Here is an 18,877-nt window from a genome sequence, read left to right as displayed (position 1 = left end):
GTTAATACAGGTACAACACCGATTTTCCGGCACTCTTGGTTCCAAAGCCTTGCCGGATTAACCATTTTGCCGGACCAACTGTGGTCACGTAATAACGTTTACTCAACACATCTCTTTCCTACTCATCATACATCTCCTATCTGTCTAAAGTATACCATGGACTGCTAGAAATTTAAATTAAACAAATATTAAATATTTGAGCACCCTAAAATAGTAAGTCTGTCCTTAGATTGTTTGAATCTTATGGGGGTCTCCTTCGTCGTCTTTTGTTAGTGTTTTCCTAGGTATGCATCGCCAGAAAAATGCAGTTTCACCTGCATTATATACTTGCTCAGGACTGAGCAGCTACGAGTTTCGCAAATTCATCCACATACTCGGCAGCTCCTTTGTGGTTTGCAGACCACTTTTCTCCACACACTTTATTCATGGAAATTCCATAATGCTTCCTGAATCTTTGAAGCCTTCCTTCACTATAGCCACACTCAAGTTGTAATTCAAAGTTATTTATGGAACAACTTAGCCTGGTCCATTATCATGCTACCTGACAAGTTCACTCCATCACTCCAAAGCTGTGGAAACTATTCCATCATCACATGATCGTGCTCAGTACTCTTACCATCTTCTATAGGTTTTCTAATCGTCATTTGCTTCTTGGAATCGCTGTCTGTATAGAATTTCAATATTTTCTCCCTTTGCTTCTTTATATCATAAACAGTTGATGAACCAATACCACAGATATCACACACCTTACGCACCGAAACACCACGGTCCAATTATTTCAACAGTTCTACTTTATCTTGGATCGAAATGGACTGGTGTTTACGTTTGACACCACGACCAACACTCTTATACGTCTTACAAGCCATAGCTAGGGTTAAATTTAAGCAAAATAAGCTAAGAATCTCACAGAATTGCAGTATCACCACCAACATGTGCAGTGTAAAGAATGTAAATAAGCGCGCCCTACACAACGCCATCTGTGGCCGCCCAGTAGACTAGTCTGGAGGTCATGTTAATTTCAAATTCCCTCACGTAATTTTGTCAGGACTAAAGGAGATGTTGAACCAACAGTTGCCAGAAATTCAGTGGTGTACCTGTAGTGTGAGAAAAACACAAAAACAAATGGGAATATTAATGAAGGGGGCAAATGGGGAAGTAGTAACAGGCATAAATGAGGTAAAGGGTATATTCTGTTTAACAGACAAACAAAGTAGGCAGTGGTGCCCTGCCCTTTGTTAAGCTCATTTAAATCTTGTAGAAAAAACTGTTGCAGCTGTTGGGAATGTAGACTCTATTTTTGCAGAAATTAAAGGTATCATACATATGAAAATATTAAAGGACCAGTTTATAGCCCCCAACCCCCTCAAACACCTGAGACAAATGAAAGATTTTAAGATCAGTTAACAAACTGTAATGAACAAGATTCTAGCATGGAGATTTTAACATACCAGTATCTAAATGGGGAGAATCCTTTTCCAGTAACTCTGGGCATGGACTCTACTTTAAATTTGCTTGATAGTGCCCTAATCCAATTAGTCAAGAAACTTACTCATAAAAAAAAAAAATTAGTTCTTACTACACATGAGGATCTTGTTAATATTGCTGAAATCGGAGAAAACTTTGGTACACGTGATTATTGGCAAAATACTGTAGAGGTTGTTTCCAACACTGCATGCAATTTAGGTCAAAATGACAGTTGCACAAAAATGCCCAATTTTAAACGTGCAGATTTTAATGATCTTCACAGTGCTCTTGACAGACAAACCTGGGATGAAATAGCAAATGCAAATGACATAAACACAGCTTGGAAAAGCTTCACAAATACCTTCAAAGCAGTAGAAGGAACATACATACTAATACATAGTAGATGGTGAATTTCTAAAAAAAACCAAGGTGGTGTAGCAGTGAAACACATATTCATACTTGCTTGCCTTCATCCATTCCTGGCACTACCCTGCTCCACATGGAACAGCATCACTACCCCCTGCTTCAGCAAGGTAGCGCCAGAAAAACAGACAAAAAAGGCTACATTTGTTCACACTCGGTCTCTAACTGTCATGTGTAATGCACCGCAACCACAGCTCCCTATCCACATCTAGGCCCCACAGACCTTTCCATGGTCTACCCCAGAAGCTTCAGTCGCTTGACAGCATGTCGACCCCTGTATACAAAATCAGTCCAATTCACTCTATTCCTTGCACACCGCTCACTTCTTGTATGTTCAAGCACTGATTGCTCAAAATCTTTTTCACTCCATCCATCCACCTCCAATATGGTTTCCTGCTTCTCCTTGTCCCCTCCACCTCTGACACATATATCCTCTTTTTCAACCTTTTCTCATTCATTCTCTCCATATGTCCTAACCATTTTAACACACCCTCGTCTACTCTCTCCTACCCTTTCATTACTTACTTGATGAAACTACCTTACACCACATTACATTACTTACTTGATGAAACTACCTTACACCACATATTGTCCTCAAACATTTCATTTCCAACACATCCACCCTCCTCCATACAACCCTATCTATAGCCCATGCCCCGCAACTATATAATATTGTTGGAATCACTATACCTTCAAACACCCATTTTTGCTCTCTGCGATAACGTTCTCTTCTTCCACACATTCTTCATCACTCCCAAAACCTTCGCCCCCTCCCCCACCCTGTGACTCACTTCTGCTTCCATGGTTCCATTTGCTGCTAAGTCCACTCCCAGAAATTTAAAACACTCCACTTGCTCCAATTTTTCTCCATTCAAACTTACATCTCCATGAACTTGTCCCTCAACTCTACTGAACCTAATAATCTTGCTCTTATTCACATTTACTCTCAACTTTCTCCTTTCATACATTTTTCCAAACTCAGACATCAACTTTTGCAGTTTCTCACTTGAATCAGCCACCAGTGCTGTATCATTTGTGAACAATAACTGACTCACTTCCCAGGCCCTCTCATCTCCAACAGACTGCACACTTGCCTCTATCTCCAAAACTCTTGCATTTACTTCCCTAACCACCCCATCCATAAACATATTAAATAACCATGGGGACATCACACACCCCTGCCACAGACTGACATTCACTTGGAACCAATCACTCTCCTCTCTTTCTACTTGTACACATGCCTTACATCCTTGGTAAAAACTTTTCAATGCTTCAAGCAGCTTACCTCCCACACCATACACTCTTAAGACGTTTCCACAAAACATCTCTGTCAACCCTATCATATGCCTTCTCCAGATCCATAAATGAGTAAATGTGAATAAGAGCAAGGTTATTAGGTACAGTAGGGGTGAGGGTCAAGTCAATTGGGAGGTGAGTTTGAATGGAGAAAAACTGGAGGAAGTGAAGTGTTTTAGATATCTGGGAGTGGATCTGTCAGCGGATGGAACCATGGAAGCGGAAGTGGATCATAGGGTGGGGGAGGGGGCGAAAATTTTGGGAGCCTTGAAAAATGTGTGGAAGTCGAGAACATTATCTCGGAAAGCAAAAATGGGTATGTTTGAGGGAATAGTGGTTCCAACAATGTTGTATGGTTGCGAGGCGTGGGCTATGGATAGAGATGTGCGCAGGAGGATGGATGTGCTGGAAATGAGATGTTTGAGGACAATGTGTGGTGTGAGGTGGTTTGATCGAGTAAGTAACGTAAGGGTAAGAGAGATGTGTGGAAATAAAAAGAGCGTGGTTGAGAGAGCAGAAGAGGGTGTTTTGAAATGGTTTGGGCACATGGAGAGAATGAGTGAGGAGAGATTGACCAAGAGGATATATGTGTCGGAGGTGGAGGGAACGAGGAGAAGAGGGAGACCAAATTGGAGGTGGAAAGATGGAGTGAAAAAGATTTTGTGTGATCGGGGCCTGAACATGCAGGAGGGTGAAAGGAGGGCAAGAAATAGAGTGAATTGGAGTCATGTGGTATACCGGGGTTGACGTGCTGTCAGTGGATTGAAGCAAGGCATGTGAAGCGTCTGGGGTAAACCATGGAAAGCTGTGTAGGTATGTATATTTGCGTGTGTGGACGTGTGTATGTACATGTGTATGGGGGGGGGGGGGCCATTTCTTTCGTCTGTTTCCTTGCGCTACCTCGCAAACGCGGGAGACAGCGACAAAGTATAAAAAAAAAAAAAAAAAAAAAAAAAAAAAAATCCATCTGTTTTTCTACGTATTTTTCACACATTCTTCAAAGCAAACACCTGATCCACACATCCTCTTCCACTTCTGAAACCACAATGCTCTTCTCCACTTTGATGCTCTGTACATGCTTTCACCTTCTCAATCAATACCCTCCCATATAATTTCCCAGGAATGCTCAACAAACTTATGCCCCTGTAGTTTGAACACTCACCTTTATCCCCTTTGCCATTGTACAATGGAACTATGCAGGCATTCCGCCAATCCTCAGGCACTTCACCATGATCCATACATACAATGAATATCCATATCTCAGCTGCCCTTGCCATTTCAGCTAACATAGATTAATATCTCAGCTGCCCTTGCCATTTCAGCTAACATAGATTAATATCTCAGCTGCCCTTGCCATTTCAGCTAACATAGATTAAAAAACAAAAATATGAAGCAGTTGGGGGAACTATAGAAAGGTCTGTCGGGGCTAGTTATGGATAGGAGGCTGTTGTTTCAATGTATTATGCGTGACAGCTGGAGTACGCATGAGAGCAAATGAGGTCATTTCTTTGTATGTTCCTGGTTTTAACTTGCCTTACTGACTCAAATGTCAAACATATATGGAAAAAAAAAAAGAAGTCACTATCAAACTTACTCTGAATGGCTCAACCATTTTCTCAAGATGTTGGAATTTATTTTTCCAGGAATTCAGCTCCTCCAGTAATGCTGCATTACTGTTCTTCAAGTCCTGGTTATTAGCCTCGAACTCCTGAGTAATGCGGGACACCTCTGCACTCTTTTCCTCACTATATGTGACCTCTAATCTGAAAAAAGACAATGAAAACACCATCAATCAGAAAAATTAATACAACTGACATGCAAGATGACAACGTTATATCATGTATTGCTGAGACATGAAGGTGTGGGTATAATTAAAAACCATTTAACATGTATTCATTGTGTCCAAAGACTAAGGATAGAAATCTTAAGATTACTCTTTCCTTTTGTCGACAATTTAACAACATAACCACAACAAAATGAAGCTAATGTACTGGAGTGAGAAAGAATACTTCCCAGGTATTCCCTGCATGTCGTAGAAGGCGACTAAAAGGGGAGGGAGCAGGGGGCTGGAAATCCTCCCCTCTTGTTTTTAATTTTCCAAAAGAAGGAACAGAGAAGGGGGCCAAGAGAGGATATGCTCTCAAAGGCTCAGTCCTCTGTTCTGAACACTACCTCGCTAATGCGGGAAATGGCAAATACACGAAAAAAATACTTGATATATATAATAACACTGAACAATCATTTATGAATAAATGCATGTAGAAATAAGAAAGATGCTTAAGAACAAAAAGTCACAAATTTATAAATACGTCAACATTTATGTTTTGGTAGTAATGACAGTCTGGGAAAACCAAGGAAAGGGCTGTGAAGCCTGGCTTTGGATACAGGGCTGTGGTTCAGTGAATGAAGCCTGTTTCTGGTGCTACCTCACTAATGTAGGAAAAGGCAGATAAATATGAAAAAATAATCACCCTCTAATAATGAAATGGTTATATTTTCTTTCATGTACAAAATATAACCATTATGAACAAAAGAAGTAAAAAGAGAAAATGTACGACCAAAAATAGCATCACTAACTGATTACCATTGTAAACATTTAAATGCTTGTGAAAGTGTGGGGAAGTATTTATCTAAATATTGGTACAAACAACTAAATTTTTCCAAGATGGCAATTCTAGCACACAGTATTCATTGCACAATTTGTTTGCTAGATGTTGATGCTACTCTTGACTTCCACACCCTCACTCGTCATACATTTTGTTTGCTGAATAATGCAGTATTTTTCTGCAGCTACTCTCCTGGAGTAACTGGCTATTCCAAACTCATCTGGTTGTCTTCTTCCATAAATCTAGTCTTCTTTTGAATATTTCTGCAGTCAATCCTACTTAAGTAAACTTTTTAAGTTTTAAGTTCTACTGGTACAGCATACATTAGGTATTCATGTACTGTTGTTTGTTGAGGGATGGGGATGGAGGATGGGTCTCTTACAGATCACATGGCTCAAGCACAACTTCATTTTGCTTTAACTCATTTATCATGTCATATATTTTTAATATTCTTTTTCGTAGTGCATTTACTTGCAAATCTTTTTTTCCAAAAATCAAAAATAACTCAACAAGGAAGACTGGAAATTTAGTTTCTATGGTGACAATGAATGGGCTAAATACAATATTCTGTGCATTACCTTTTGCTTGAGTTTACTACCTGAGCAGTACAATATGCTTCTTGACATTCATATTTTTCTATGAAAAATCTTCCCCAGGAATATAACCTCCCTTATCCCATTGACTCCTTCAGTGAAGTGTGATTTACTAGCCCATGATTCTGCTAAATTGTATTTTAACAGGAATGTATCCCCAACATTAAGTGCCAACATTAAGTGGGGAGATGGTGTCTTCCTTGCTGGGAGCCCATATATACTGAAAAAAAAAATAGTGGGGGGAGGAAGAGTAGAATGGGCAGGAGAGTGGCAATGAAAAAGGTAACAACTCAAATACATATAAATGTCAACTTTTGTAAATTGATTCAATGGGTCAGTCAAGGGAAACCACGGGAAGGTCTGGGGGCCCAGGTTTTGGATAGGGAACTGTGGTTTCGATGTATTATACATAACAGCTAGACAGTGGATATGAGCAAAGGAGGCCATTTCTTCAGTAAATTATGAACATGTATAAAATGAAAAATGAATAAATATATCATACTCTAATCAAGTCAGAGTAATCATCCATCAGGACAGACAAAGCCAAATTAAATAATTAAACTTGAATAAAACATCGTCTCCATATATTAGGAGCCTGAAAATTATGCAGCAGGTCAGTACCAACTTTACAACCAGTGGGATGATAATATCACTGCTGTGCAGGGATTACTGAGTGGTCTGTGGATGGCCCACAGGAGAGCCAGCAAGCTGTTAGCACCAATGGGCAGTTAATGAGGGGATAAAGCATTTACCTCTCCAGAAGGGAGTTAGAGGTCTCTAACCCACAGGGACCCCTAAAGATTTTCTCAAAGGCTTACAAGATGATCCATCTACAAGGAGATATTTTGTTTTGTCCGTGAGAAATAATCAGAACTTGACATTTACATGTATTTAATGTACCAAGGTTTGGTTTCTCTGCTGTGCCACAACTGTTATATTAGAATAGTGATAAGCAATATTAAAGCTATCAAGGAATAGACTGATGATCATGTGCAGTGGAAGCATTTTTGGTGTGTGGAGGGAATGGTGAAAGGAAGCTTTAGCTTCCCTAAACAACTCAATTTAATGTTTATTATGAAGTGCTACAGTAAGGTGAAAGATCTAATTATCTTTGACAAACTGGATACAAAAAGAAGAAATATATGAATAAGATGAAGCAGTGTGAACCTGAACTGCCTATGCAAATGAGAACTTAGTTAAAGTTATAATAAATATACACACAACTGAACTTCAGAGTATTTGCTAGAATGTTAAAATTTCTTATCCCTAGGGATGGGGGTGAAAGAATACTTCCCATGTATTCCCTGTGTGTCATAGAAAGCGACTAAAAGGGAAGGGAGCGGGGGGGCTGGAAATCCTCCAATCTCGTTTTTTTTTCTAATTTTCCAAAAGAAGAAACAGAGAAGGGGGCCAAGTGAGGATATTCCCTCAAAGGCCCAGTCCTCTGTTCTTAACGCTACCTCGCTAATGCGGGAAATGGCGAATAGTATGAAAAAGTTACAATTTCTGATAAAGCTCACCCTTCTTGCCTTTAGGGGTGCCATCCATATTCTTTAAAAAATTAAGATCCTAAAGTATCAGCAGGAATTTACATAAAATATACTTGACATGGTTAATATGACAATAATACCTGGACAACTGGTTTTTGGTAATGCTAAGAGCATCCTTAAGGTCAGAGACTGTAAGACAAGCTGCTTCTTTTTCCTTGACTATTTTCTCCTCGTTTTCCTCCAGTTGTAACAAACGACTCTCATATTCAATTACTGCAGTCTGTTTTTCTTCAAGGCTCTGTTGACAGAAAAATTAATCAAATATTGTTTCCATCTATCATTGTTCCATTCCCAAGATAATGGGATGGATTCAGCATACAAAACCTTTCAACATCACACACACACACATTCTGAACCTATGATCACTGTGCTATTTTTGGTGAAATATGGACCTTCATTCTTATAAAAATGATGCTTACATTTTCATTTTACACTCCAAATTGACTCACCAAGCAAGACCAGTGTTTCCACTCATACCACCACAATATGCAAAATGCTACCACTGCATTCAATTCCCAATCATTCCTCTGGCATCTTCATCTATTATCCCATGCCCTAGGTAATACTCTCATTGCATCTGTCCGTCTCTTCTGCCATCTACCTCTCCATGGAGCAATGGTAAGTGTAGGCATTTCAGTATAAATTGAATGTTTAAGATACTCATGGAAGTAGAGAAAATTCAAAGATTGTATGCACATAACCCTAATGCATCTATCTCTCCTTTCCAGTAACCCTCAGTCCATTTCATCCCACTTCTCCAGCACCTAAAACACATTACATACCATCAAAGTGATGTCATAAAAATGTGCAATACTGGATATAGATAGTAGGGTAAGTTGCTTCAGGGACATTGTAATCCATCCATAAGAGTTACATTGGGAAAAATCTGGTCAGGAACAGAACTCCACTTATGGGTCTCAATGGTTCGACTTGCAGGTGGTATCTGGGAACATAAACCCGCCATAAATTGAGCCCTGGTGGTGTATATACTTACTAAATCACTTCCTGCCCAAGAAGTCCCTTCTATCTTCATGAGGCTCCTGCTGCACTCAGGAGCTGGCCATGTCCACAAGTTGGGACCATAGGTTATAGAGTGTAATGTACATCCATGGTCAGAGGGTACAGAGCAATGGAGTAGTAAGAGTTCAGTACAATCGCTGTGACAGTTGCATTATAGGTATGAAGGGTCTGGGATATGCTGAAACAATGTTTTCAGTGTTGTTGGGATGTTTTATGTCCACAGGATTGATCGGAAAGTGTGACTCATGTTTGTTCGGGAAGTGTGGCTTCTGACAGGTGTATGTCTGGAGGGATGGAGTTTACAACAAAACTGGGAAGGCATATGTTTAATGCTTGTCAAGTTATTTCAGTGTGTATCTGTTTTGTCAGTGTTCTATATGTTGGGGTGGGGGAAAAACTGAGAAGAGGTGTTGAAGTAAGCAGCAGGTGTAAGCTTATATTTCTGCTTGCAAGTTTGTAGTTAGTTAAGGAGTGGTTTGGGTGGGAGGGGTCTAGTGCTACTGCATAGATTTGAGTGCTGAGCATGTTGAGATGGGACTATATCGGGAAGATCTTTGTTTCACTGTATATGTGGTCAATGTCTGAGGCTACTCATCTGCCAGTAATTGTTCTGAGAGCACTAGTTTGAGTGGTTTGCAGCTCTTTCTTAATTGCTTTTGGGAGAACAGATGATCAGGAAGGTGATGCACAGTACAAAGTGGAGTGGTTGCATTGTTTGTAGAGGATGTTAGGGGATTCTTTTTTTTTTGTCCAAATCTGATGCCAGTTAGTGTTCTAAGGGCATTTACTTGTGTGCTGCTTTTGAGTTGTTCTTACAGTTGCGAGTGAGTGTCATCTGTGTTGGATGTGATACCTAAATCGATCAATATTTTGTTCAATGAAAGTTATTAACCTTTCAAGGTGACTAGAGAGTGTAAGATGGACTTGTAACTGTCTGGGTTTGAAAGAGTGACAGAAGACATTCAGATATGCAGTAACTCTGTTCTGGGTAAACCACTGTTCTAATTGCATTATGTGCTGTTGCAAGTTTGTTGTTTCTCTTGTGGTGTCAGTTTGCAGTGATGTGGTTTGCTAAAGTAATGGGAGGTCATGTAGGAAGAGACTGAAGAGGGTTGGAGGAAGGACTGCTCCTTGGGAAACTCCATTGTAGAGTTTACATGTTTGAGAATAGAAGGCATTTGGACAATTTTTGCAGGGAAATAATGCAAATGACTGGGAGATGTATAAAAGAAAGAGGCAGGAGGTCAAGAGAAAGGTACAAGAGGTGAAAAAGAGGGCAAATGAGAGTTGGGGTGAGAGAGTATCATTAAATTTTAGGGAGGATAAAAGGATGTTTTGGAAGGAGGTAAATAAAGTAAGTAAGACAAGGGAACAAATGAAGGGGGCTAATGGGGAGGTGATAACAAATAGTGGTGATGTGAGAAGGAGACGGAGTGAGTATTTTGAAGGTTTGTTGAATGTGTTTGATGATAGAGTGGCAAATATAGGATGTTTTGGTCGAGGTGGTGTGCAAAGAGAGAAGAGGTAGTAAAAGCTTTGTGGAAGATGAAAGCTGGCAAGGCGGCGGGTTTGGATGGTATTGCAGTGGAATTTATTAAAAAAGGGGGTGACTGTATTGTTGACTGGTTGGTAAGGTTATTTAATGTATGTATGACTCATGGTGAGGTGCCTGAGGATTGGCGGAATTCTTGCATAGTGCCATTGTACAAAGTCAAAGGGATAAAAGTGAGTGCTCAAATTACAGAGGTATAAGTTTGTTGAGTATTCCTGGGAAATTATATGGGAGGGTATTGATTGAAAGGGTGAAGGCATGGACAGAGCATCAGACTGGGGAAGAGCAGTGTGGTTTCAGAAGTGGTAGAGGATGTGTGTATCAGGTGTTTGCTTTGAAGAATGTATGTGAGAAATACTTAGAAAAGCAAATGGATTTGTATGTAGCATTTATGGATCTGGAGAAGGCATATGATAAGAGTTGATAAAGATGCTCTGTGGAAGGTACTAAGAATATATGGTGTGGGAGGCAGGTTGTTAGAAGCAGTGAAAAGTTTTTATCAAGGATGTAAGGCATGTGTAGGAAGAGAGGAAAGCGATTGGTTCTCAGTGAATGTAGGTTTGCGGCAGGGGTGTGTGATGTCTCCATGGTTGTTTAATTTGTTTATGGATGGGGTTGTTAGGGAGATGAACGCAAGAGTTTTGGAAAGAGGGGCAAGTATGCAGTCTGTTGTGGATGAGAGAGCTTGGGAAGTGAGTCAGTTGTTGTTTGCTGATGATACAGCGCTAGTAGCTGATTTATGTGAGAAACTGCAGAAGCTGGTGACTGAGTTTGGTAAAGTGTGTGAAAGAAGAAAGCTGAGAGTGAATGTGAATAAGAGCAAGGTTATTAGGTACAGTAGGGTTGAGGGACAAGTCAATTGGGAGGTAAGTTTGAATGGAGAAAAACTGGAGGAATTGAAGTGTTTTAGATATCTGGGAGTGGATTTGGCAGCGGATGGATCCATGGATGTGGAAGTGGAAGTGAATCATAGGGTGGGGGAGGGGGCGAAAGTTCTGGGAGCGTTGAAGAATGTGTGGAAGTCGAGAACATTATCTCGGAAAGCAAAAATGGTTATGTTTGAAGGAATAGTGGTTCCAACAATGTTATATGGTTGCAAGGCGTGGGCTATAGATAGAGTTGTGCAGAGGAGGGTGGATGTGCTGGAAATGAGATGTTTGAGGACAATATGTGGTGTGAGGTGGTTTGATCGAGTAAGTAATAAAAGGGTAAGAGAGATGTGTGGTAATAAAAAGAGTGTGGTTCAGAGAGCAGAAGAGGGTGTTTTGAAATGGTTTGGTCACATGGAGAGAATGAGTGAGGAGAGATTGACCAAGAGGATATATGTGTCAGAGGTGGAGGGAACGAGGAAAAGTGGGAGAGCAAATTGGAGGTGGAAAGATGGAGTGAAAAAGATTTTGTGTGATCGGGGCCTGAACATGCAGGAGGGTGAAAGGTGTGCAAGGAATAGAGTGAATTGGAATGATGTGGTATACCGGAGTCGACATGCTGTCAATGTATTGAACCAGGGCATGTGAAGCATCTGGGATAAACAATGGAGAGTTCTGTGGGGCCTGGATGTGGAAAGGGAGCTGTGGTTTCGGTGCATTATTACATGACAGCTAGAGACTGAGTGTGAATGAATGTGGCCTTTGTTGTCTTTTCCTAGCACTACCTCGTGCACATAAGGGGGAGGGGGTTGTTATTTCATGTGTGGCGGGGTGGCAATGGGAATGAATAAAGGCAGACAGTATGAATTATGTACATATGTGTATATATGTATATGTCTGTGTGTGTATATATATGTATAAGTTGAGATGTATAGATATGTATATTTGCGTGTGTGGACGTGTAAGTATATACATGTGTATGTGGGTGGGTTGGGCCATTCTTTCATCTGTTTCCTTGCCCTACCTCGCTAACGTGGGAGACAGCGACAAAGCAAAATAAAAAAAAAAGAAAAAAATAGAAGAGAAGTCACTAGGAGTGACTCTGCCATGGCAGCTGGCTATGAAATTGGCCGACTACTTTTTATCACTATTGTGGAGTGTGGCTTTAAGTGTCTTTTGTGAGAGGATTTGCCAGAAATATATTGTCGAATGCTTTGTTGACGACTGCCGCAAGGAGTACTGCAGGAGGGGGATTGTGGTTGATTTAGGCTATCTAGGATATGTTGTCTTAGGCAAACACCTGATCCACATTCCTGAAACCACACTGTTCCTCCCCAGTCTGATGTTCTGTGCATACCACAACCCCATCAATCACTGCCTTCCCACCTTACCAGGTGCATTCAACGAACTTATACCTCTGTAATTCAAAAACTCACCTTTGCCCCTTTGCCACTGTACAATAACACTAAACAAGCATTTCATCAATCCTCAGGCACTTCACCAAGATCTGTGCATACACTGAAAATCCTAACCAATCAATCAACTACAGTCACCCACTCTTAAAAAATCTAATTGCAATACATCTATTCCAGCCACTTTACCATGTTTCATCTTACACATGGCTTTCACCACCTCCTCTCTTCACCAAACCACTTTCTATGACTCTCACTTTGCATTCCTCCCTGTTCTAAACACCCTACATCTACCACATTATCATTCAGATTACTGACTATCTTCATCTCCTTTTCATACCATCACTGCCTGTTACTACTTCCCTATTTGCCTCATTCACCAATGTTCCTATTTATTTGTTTTCTTGTTTTTCTCACACTATAAACCTCCTTCCAAATAATCTTCTTATTCCTCCCTGAAGTTTGCTGATACTCGCTCAGCCCAACTCTCATTTGCCCTCGTCTTTTGCCCCTACAAGCTCCACTTGACCTCCCACCCCTTTCTCTTGTACATCTCCCAATCACTCGCACTTCTTTCCTGTAAGTACTGCACATATACCTCTCTCTTCTCTTACAGCATCAATTTGACCTCGTCATCCCACCATCCACTAACATTTCTCCTCTGCCCCCCTCCTACATGCATCTCTTGCACATGCTAGCTCTGCTTTCCTAAAAAAAACCTATTCTTTACTCCAAACTTTTGCCATTCTGTACTTAATCTCTCCTGCTATTTCTTTGCACAAGCCTTTTTTCCAAGCTCAGTTAATTTCACCACCTTCTCACCACATCATTTCCTCTTATGCAAAAGCCTCTACAAATCTTCATCCTGGCCCCTAGCTTCCACCAGGCAATGATTAAATTCATCCTACCAGCTGGCCCTCTCAGCATATCTACATCCAAGAATCACTCTTTTGTATGCCTATCAATTGTTATGTAATCCAATAATGCCCATTTCCAGTCAGTCTATTTGTTTTTACATCTCTTATTTGTCTTGGGAGTAGAGTCAGGGGTTAGTGAGAGGACAAGAGCAGGGGAAGGAGTAGCAGTACTCCTGAAACAGGAGTTGTGGGAGTATGTGATAGAATGTCTTTCTTTCAGACTATTCGCCATTTCCCGCATTAGCGAGGTAGCGTTAAGAACAGAGGACTGGGCCTTTGAGGGAACACCCTCACCTGGCCCAATTCTCTGTTCCTTCTTTTGGGGAAAAAAAAAAAAAAAAAAAAAAAAAAAAAAAAAAAAAAAAGTAAGTAAGAAAGTAAATTCTCGATTAATATGGGTAAAACTGAAAGTTGATGGAGAGAGATGGGTGATTATTGGTGCATATGCACCTGGGCATGAGAAGAAAGATCATGAGGGGCAAGTGTTTTGGGAGCAGCTGAATGAGTGTGTTAGTGGTTTTGATGCACACGACAGGGTTATAGTGATGGGTGATTTGAATGCAAAGGTGAGTAATGTGGCAGTTGAGGGAATAATTGGTATACATGGGGTGTTCAGTGTTGTAAATGGAAATGGTGAAGAGCTTGTAGATTTATGTGCTGAAAAAGGACTGGTCATTGGGAATACCTGGTTTAAAAAGCGAGATATACATAAGTATACGTATGTAAGTAGGAGAGATGGCCAGAGAGCGTTATTGGATTACGTGTTAATTGACAGGCGCGCAAAAGAGAGACTTTTGGATGTAAATGTGCTGAGAGGTGCAACTGGAGGGATGTCTGATCATTACCTTGTGGAGGCTAAGATGAAGATTTGTATGGGTTTTCAGAAAAGAAGAGTGAATGTTGGGGTGAAGAGGGTGGTGAGAGTAAGTGAGCTTGGGAAGGAGACTTGTGTGAGGAAGTACCAGGAGAGACTGAGTACAGCATGGAAAAAGGTGAGAACAATGGAAGTAAGGGGAGTGGGGGAGGAATGGGATGTATTTAGGGAATCAGTGATGGATTGCGCAAAAGATGCTTGTGGCATGAGAAGCGTGGGAGGTAGGTTGATTAGAAAGGGTAGTGAGTGGTGGGATGAAGTAAGATTATTAGTGAAAGAGAAGAGAGAGGCATTTGGACGATTTTTGCAGGGAAAAAATGCAATTGAGTGGGAGATGTATAAAAGAAAGAGACAGGAGGTCAAGAGTAAGGTGCAAGAGGTGAAAAAGAGGGCAAATGAGAGTTGGGGTGAGAGAGTATCATTAAATTTTAGGGAGAAAAAAAAGATGTTCTGGAAAGAGGTAAATAAAGTGCGTAAGACAAGGGAGCAAATGGGAACTTCAGTGAAGGGCGCAAATGGGGAGGTGATAACAAGTAGTGGTGATGTGAGAAGGAGATGGAGTGAGTATTTTGAAGGTTTGTTGAATGTGTTTGATGATAGAGTGGCAGATATAGGGTGTCTTGGTCGAGGTGGTGTGCAGAGTGAGAGGGTTAGGGAAAATGATTTGGTAAACAGAGAAGAGGTAGTAAAAGCTTTGCGGAAGATGAAAGCCGGAAAGGCAGCAGGTTTGGATGGTATTGCCGTGGAATTTATAAAAAAAAAGGGGGTGACTGTATTGTTGACAGGTTGGTAAGGTTATTTAATGTATGTATGACTCATGGTGAGGTGCCTGAGGATTGGCGGAATGCGTGCATAGTGCCATTGTACAAAGGCAAAGGGGATAAGAGTGAGTGCTCAAATTACAGAGGTATAAATTTGTTGAGTATTCCTGGGAAATTATATGGGAGGGTATTGATTGAGAGGGTGAAGGCATGTACAGAGCATCAGACTGGGAAAGAGCAGTGTGGTTTCAGAAGTGGTAGAGGATGTGTGGATCAGGTGTTTGCTTTGAAGAATGTATGTGAGAAATACTTAGAAAAGCAAATGGATCTGTATGTAGCATCTATGGATCTGGAGAAGGCATATGACAGAGTTGATAGAGATGCTCTGTGGAAGGTATTAAGAATATATGGTGTGGGAGGCAAGTTGTTAGAAGCAGTGAAAAGTTTTTATCGAGGATGTAAGACATGTGTACGTGTAGGAAGAGAGGAAAGTGATTGGTTCTCAGTGAATGTAGGTTTGCGGCAGGGGTGTGTGATGTCTCCATGGTTGTTTAATTTGTTTATGGATGGGGTTGTTAAGGAGGTGAATGCAAGAGTTTTGGAAAGAGGGGCAAGTATGAAGTCTGTTGTGGATGAGAGAGCTTGGGAAGTGAGTCAGTTGTTGTTCGCTGATGATACAGCGCTGGTGGCTGATTCATGTGAGAAACTGCAGAAGCTGGTGACTGAGTTTGGTAAAGTGTGTGAAAGAAGAAAGTTAAGAGTAAATGTGAATAAGAGCAAGGTTATTAGGTACAGTAGGGTTGAGGGTCAAGTCAATTGGGAGGTAAGTTTGAATGGAGAAAAACTGGAGGAAGTAAAGTGTTTTAGATATCTGGGAGTGGATCTGGCAGTGGATGGAACCATGGAAGCGGAAGTGAATCATAGGGTGGGGGAGGGGGCGAAAATCCTGGAAGCATTGAAGAATGTGTGGAAGTCGAGAACATTATCTCGGAAAGCAAAAATGGGTATGTTTGAAGGAGTAGTGGTTCCAACAATGCTGTATGGTTGCGAGGCGTGGGCTATGGATAGAGTTGTGCGCAGGAGGGTGGATGTGCTGGAAATGAGATGTTTGAGGACAATGTGTGGTGTGAGGTGGTTTGATCGAGTAAGTAATGTAAGGGTAGGAGAGATGTGTGGAAATAAAAAGAGCATGGTTGAGAGAGCAGAAGAGGGTGTTTTGAAATGGTTTGGGCACATGGAGAGAATGAGTGAGGAGAGATTGACCAAGAGGATATATGTGTCGGAGGTGGAGGGAACAAGGAGAAGTGGGAGACCAAATTGGAGGTGGAAAGATGGAGTGAAAAAGATTTTGAGTGATCGGGGCCTGAACATGCAGGAGGGTGAAAGGAGGGCAAGGAATAGAGTGAATTGGATCAATGTGGTATACCGGGGTTGACGTGCTGTCAGTGGATTGAATCAGGGCATGTGAAGCGTCTGGGGTAAACCATGGAAAGTTTTGTGTTGCCTGGATGTGGAAAGGGAGCTGTGGTTTCGGGCATTATTTGCATGACAGCCGGAGACTGATTGTGAACGAATGGGGCCTTTGTTATCTTTTCCTAGCGCTATCTCGCACACATGAGGGGGGAGGGGGATGGTATTCCTTGTGTGGCGAGGTGGCGATGGGAATGAATAAAGGCAGACAGTGTGAATTGTGTGCATGGGTATATATGTATGTGTCTGTGTGTGTATATATATGTGTACACTGTGATGTATAGGTATGTATATTTGCGTGTGTGGACGTGTGTGTATATACATGTGTATGGGGGTGGGTTGGGCCATTTCTTTCTTCTGTTTCCTTGCGCTACCTCGCAAATGCGGGAGACAGCGACAAAGCAAAATAAAATAAAATTAATAAATATCTCTTTTTAAACCATGTATGCTCAATCAACAGTCCTTTTCAAGCACAAAGCTCCACAAGCTGTTAAGCATATATATCTATCTACCTTCCTGAATTACCCATGCCCCCAATCATACTCTCAACTGACACATTACCAACTTTTGCATTTAATACCCAATCTTTTGCATCAAAACTGCTGATACACAGAAAGCAATTGGCTAACTTTCTACAAAGAAGAAATTACCAATGTGAAAAGCAACATGGATACCCATGTAAGAGAAAAAAGGGGTAAATTTGTTACTGATTGGTTAGTTAGGATCCAGGTAGAATACAAAGATATATTTGCTGTACATCATCATCCACTAACCACAAAAAATTTTGCTTGCCCATTTTCAAAACTAATTTGTGAAAAGCAACATGTTTTTTCAATGTGGCAATAATTTTCCTATCTTTAACACATCATCAACATACAACAACAATTCAAGTCATACAGCTTACCTTGTAAAGAGATTGTATCTCCTCACTCTTTGTGCTTATTGTAGCATTGAGAGACTCCAACACAGATTCTTTAGATTTCAAGGATTCATTTACAGTATTCAAATCAAGTTTCAGTCTGTTGACACAGTCCTCGAGGGTTTTCATTTCCTCTTTATTGGATTCAAGTATTCTGCTTGCACTTGTATACCTTTCCTGGAAGTCCTCTGCCTCTGCTTTTTTTTCAAACAAGGAAGTCTGGGGAAGTAGATAAAAAAAAAAAAGTGAAAAAATGAAGACACATGGTTGTTTCATACCCTGAACAGTATTATGCTTTTTTTCTATGTAAAGTAAACTATATGAAAAATGGTCCCAACTAGGAGCAGAAAGAAATGAATAACATGTTTGGAGAGAGGTAATTGGTATTGGGATGATTAGTGGCTACTGAATAGTGACCGAGCACTTCAGTGTTTGTCGACTGCACTTCTCTGACTCAGGTAGCTGTCTTTTCTTTCTGCTTCACCCACAAGTGAACTGTTGGCATTCTGTCCACAAAGATACCAAATTTCCTTGTCATACATAACACTTGACAACACTTAACTCACATAACTCATTCTTCATAACTCTAGATTTTCCTGTGGTGAGCACTATGCACTAGACCAGCCTTTTGGCAAAATGATAGGAGCATTACACAGAAGTTGTACGTAATAAAATGTGGCAGGAATACTGGGTAAAAGTAGTAGGCAGGAACTTTAGGCAGAAGGAGCAGCTTGGAACATTATGCAGGAACAATAGGTAGAAGCCTCTCAAAGTGCTGCACTAGAGTGGCCCTCTGCCAGTGGCCTGGTAAGGGTTAAGCACTAAAGGCTAAAAAGTGACAATAAAGTTTGCCAGGTATGGAAATTTTTTTGCTGTGGCCACCCCTTTGAGAGAGTTCCTGGGGAAAACGGCATCAGAGATATAGGGAGATATGAGTGAATCTAAGCTCAAGGGGACAGGTAAATAATGTGTTGGGAAATGCTGGAGATTTATAGTCTGGGGTTGATGCAAGGGCAAGTGCAATGGAGGAAAAGACACTTTTGAAGGAGTTGTAAGACTGTGTAAAAGAACTTAAGGAAATGAGATCCAGACTGATATGGGTGAAAATGAAAAAGGATCATCAGAAGTGGGTGACTACATCTGGTAGAGAG

General features: G+C 40.9%; 1 protein-coding gene across 1 annotated transcript in view; it reads right to left on the bottom strand.

Moving 5' to 3' along the window:
• The window catches only part of LOC139750336 (uncharacterized), a 224,672-nt gene that overhangs the window by 10,153 nt on the left and 195,642 nt on the right, over positions 1-18,877 (bottom strand). The window contains exons 16-18 of the mRNA XM_071665015.1: positions 17,712-17,945; positions 8,013-8,170; positions 4,778-4,946 (exon numbers count right to left, since the gene is read on the bottom strand). Coding sequence (XP_071521116.1) covers positions 4,778-4,946; positions 8,013-8,170; positions 17,712-17,945 — 561 coding nt within the window. The remainder of the gene's footprint in view (positions 1-4,777; positions 4,947-8,012; positions 8,171-17,711; positions 17,946-18,877) is intronic.

Source organism: Panulirus ornatus, chromosome 9 (assembly GCF_036320965.1).
Source record: "Panulirus ornatus isolate Po-2019 chromosome 9, ASM3632096v1, whole genome shotgun sequence".
Classification (NCBI taxonomy): domain Eukaryota; kingdom Metazoa; phylum Arthropoda; class Malacostraca; order Decapoda; family Palinuridae; genus Panulirus; species Panulirus ornatus.
This window is presented reverse-complemented; position numbering and strand designations above follow the sequence as displayed.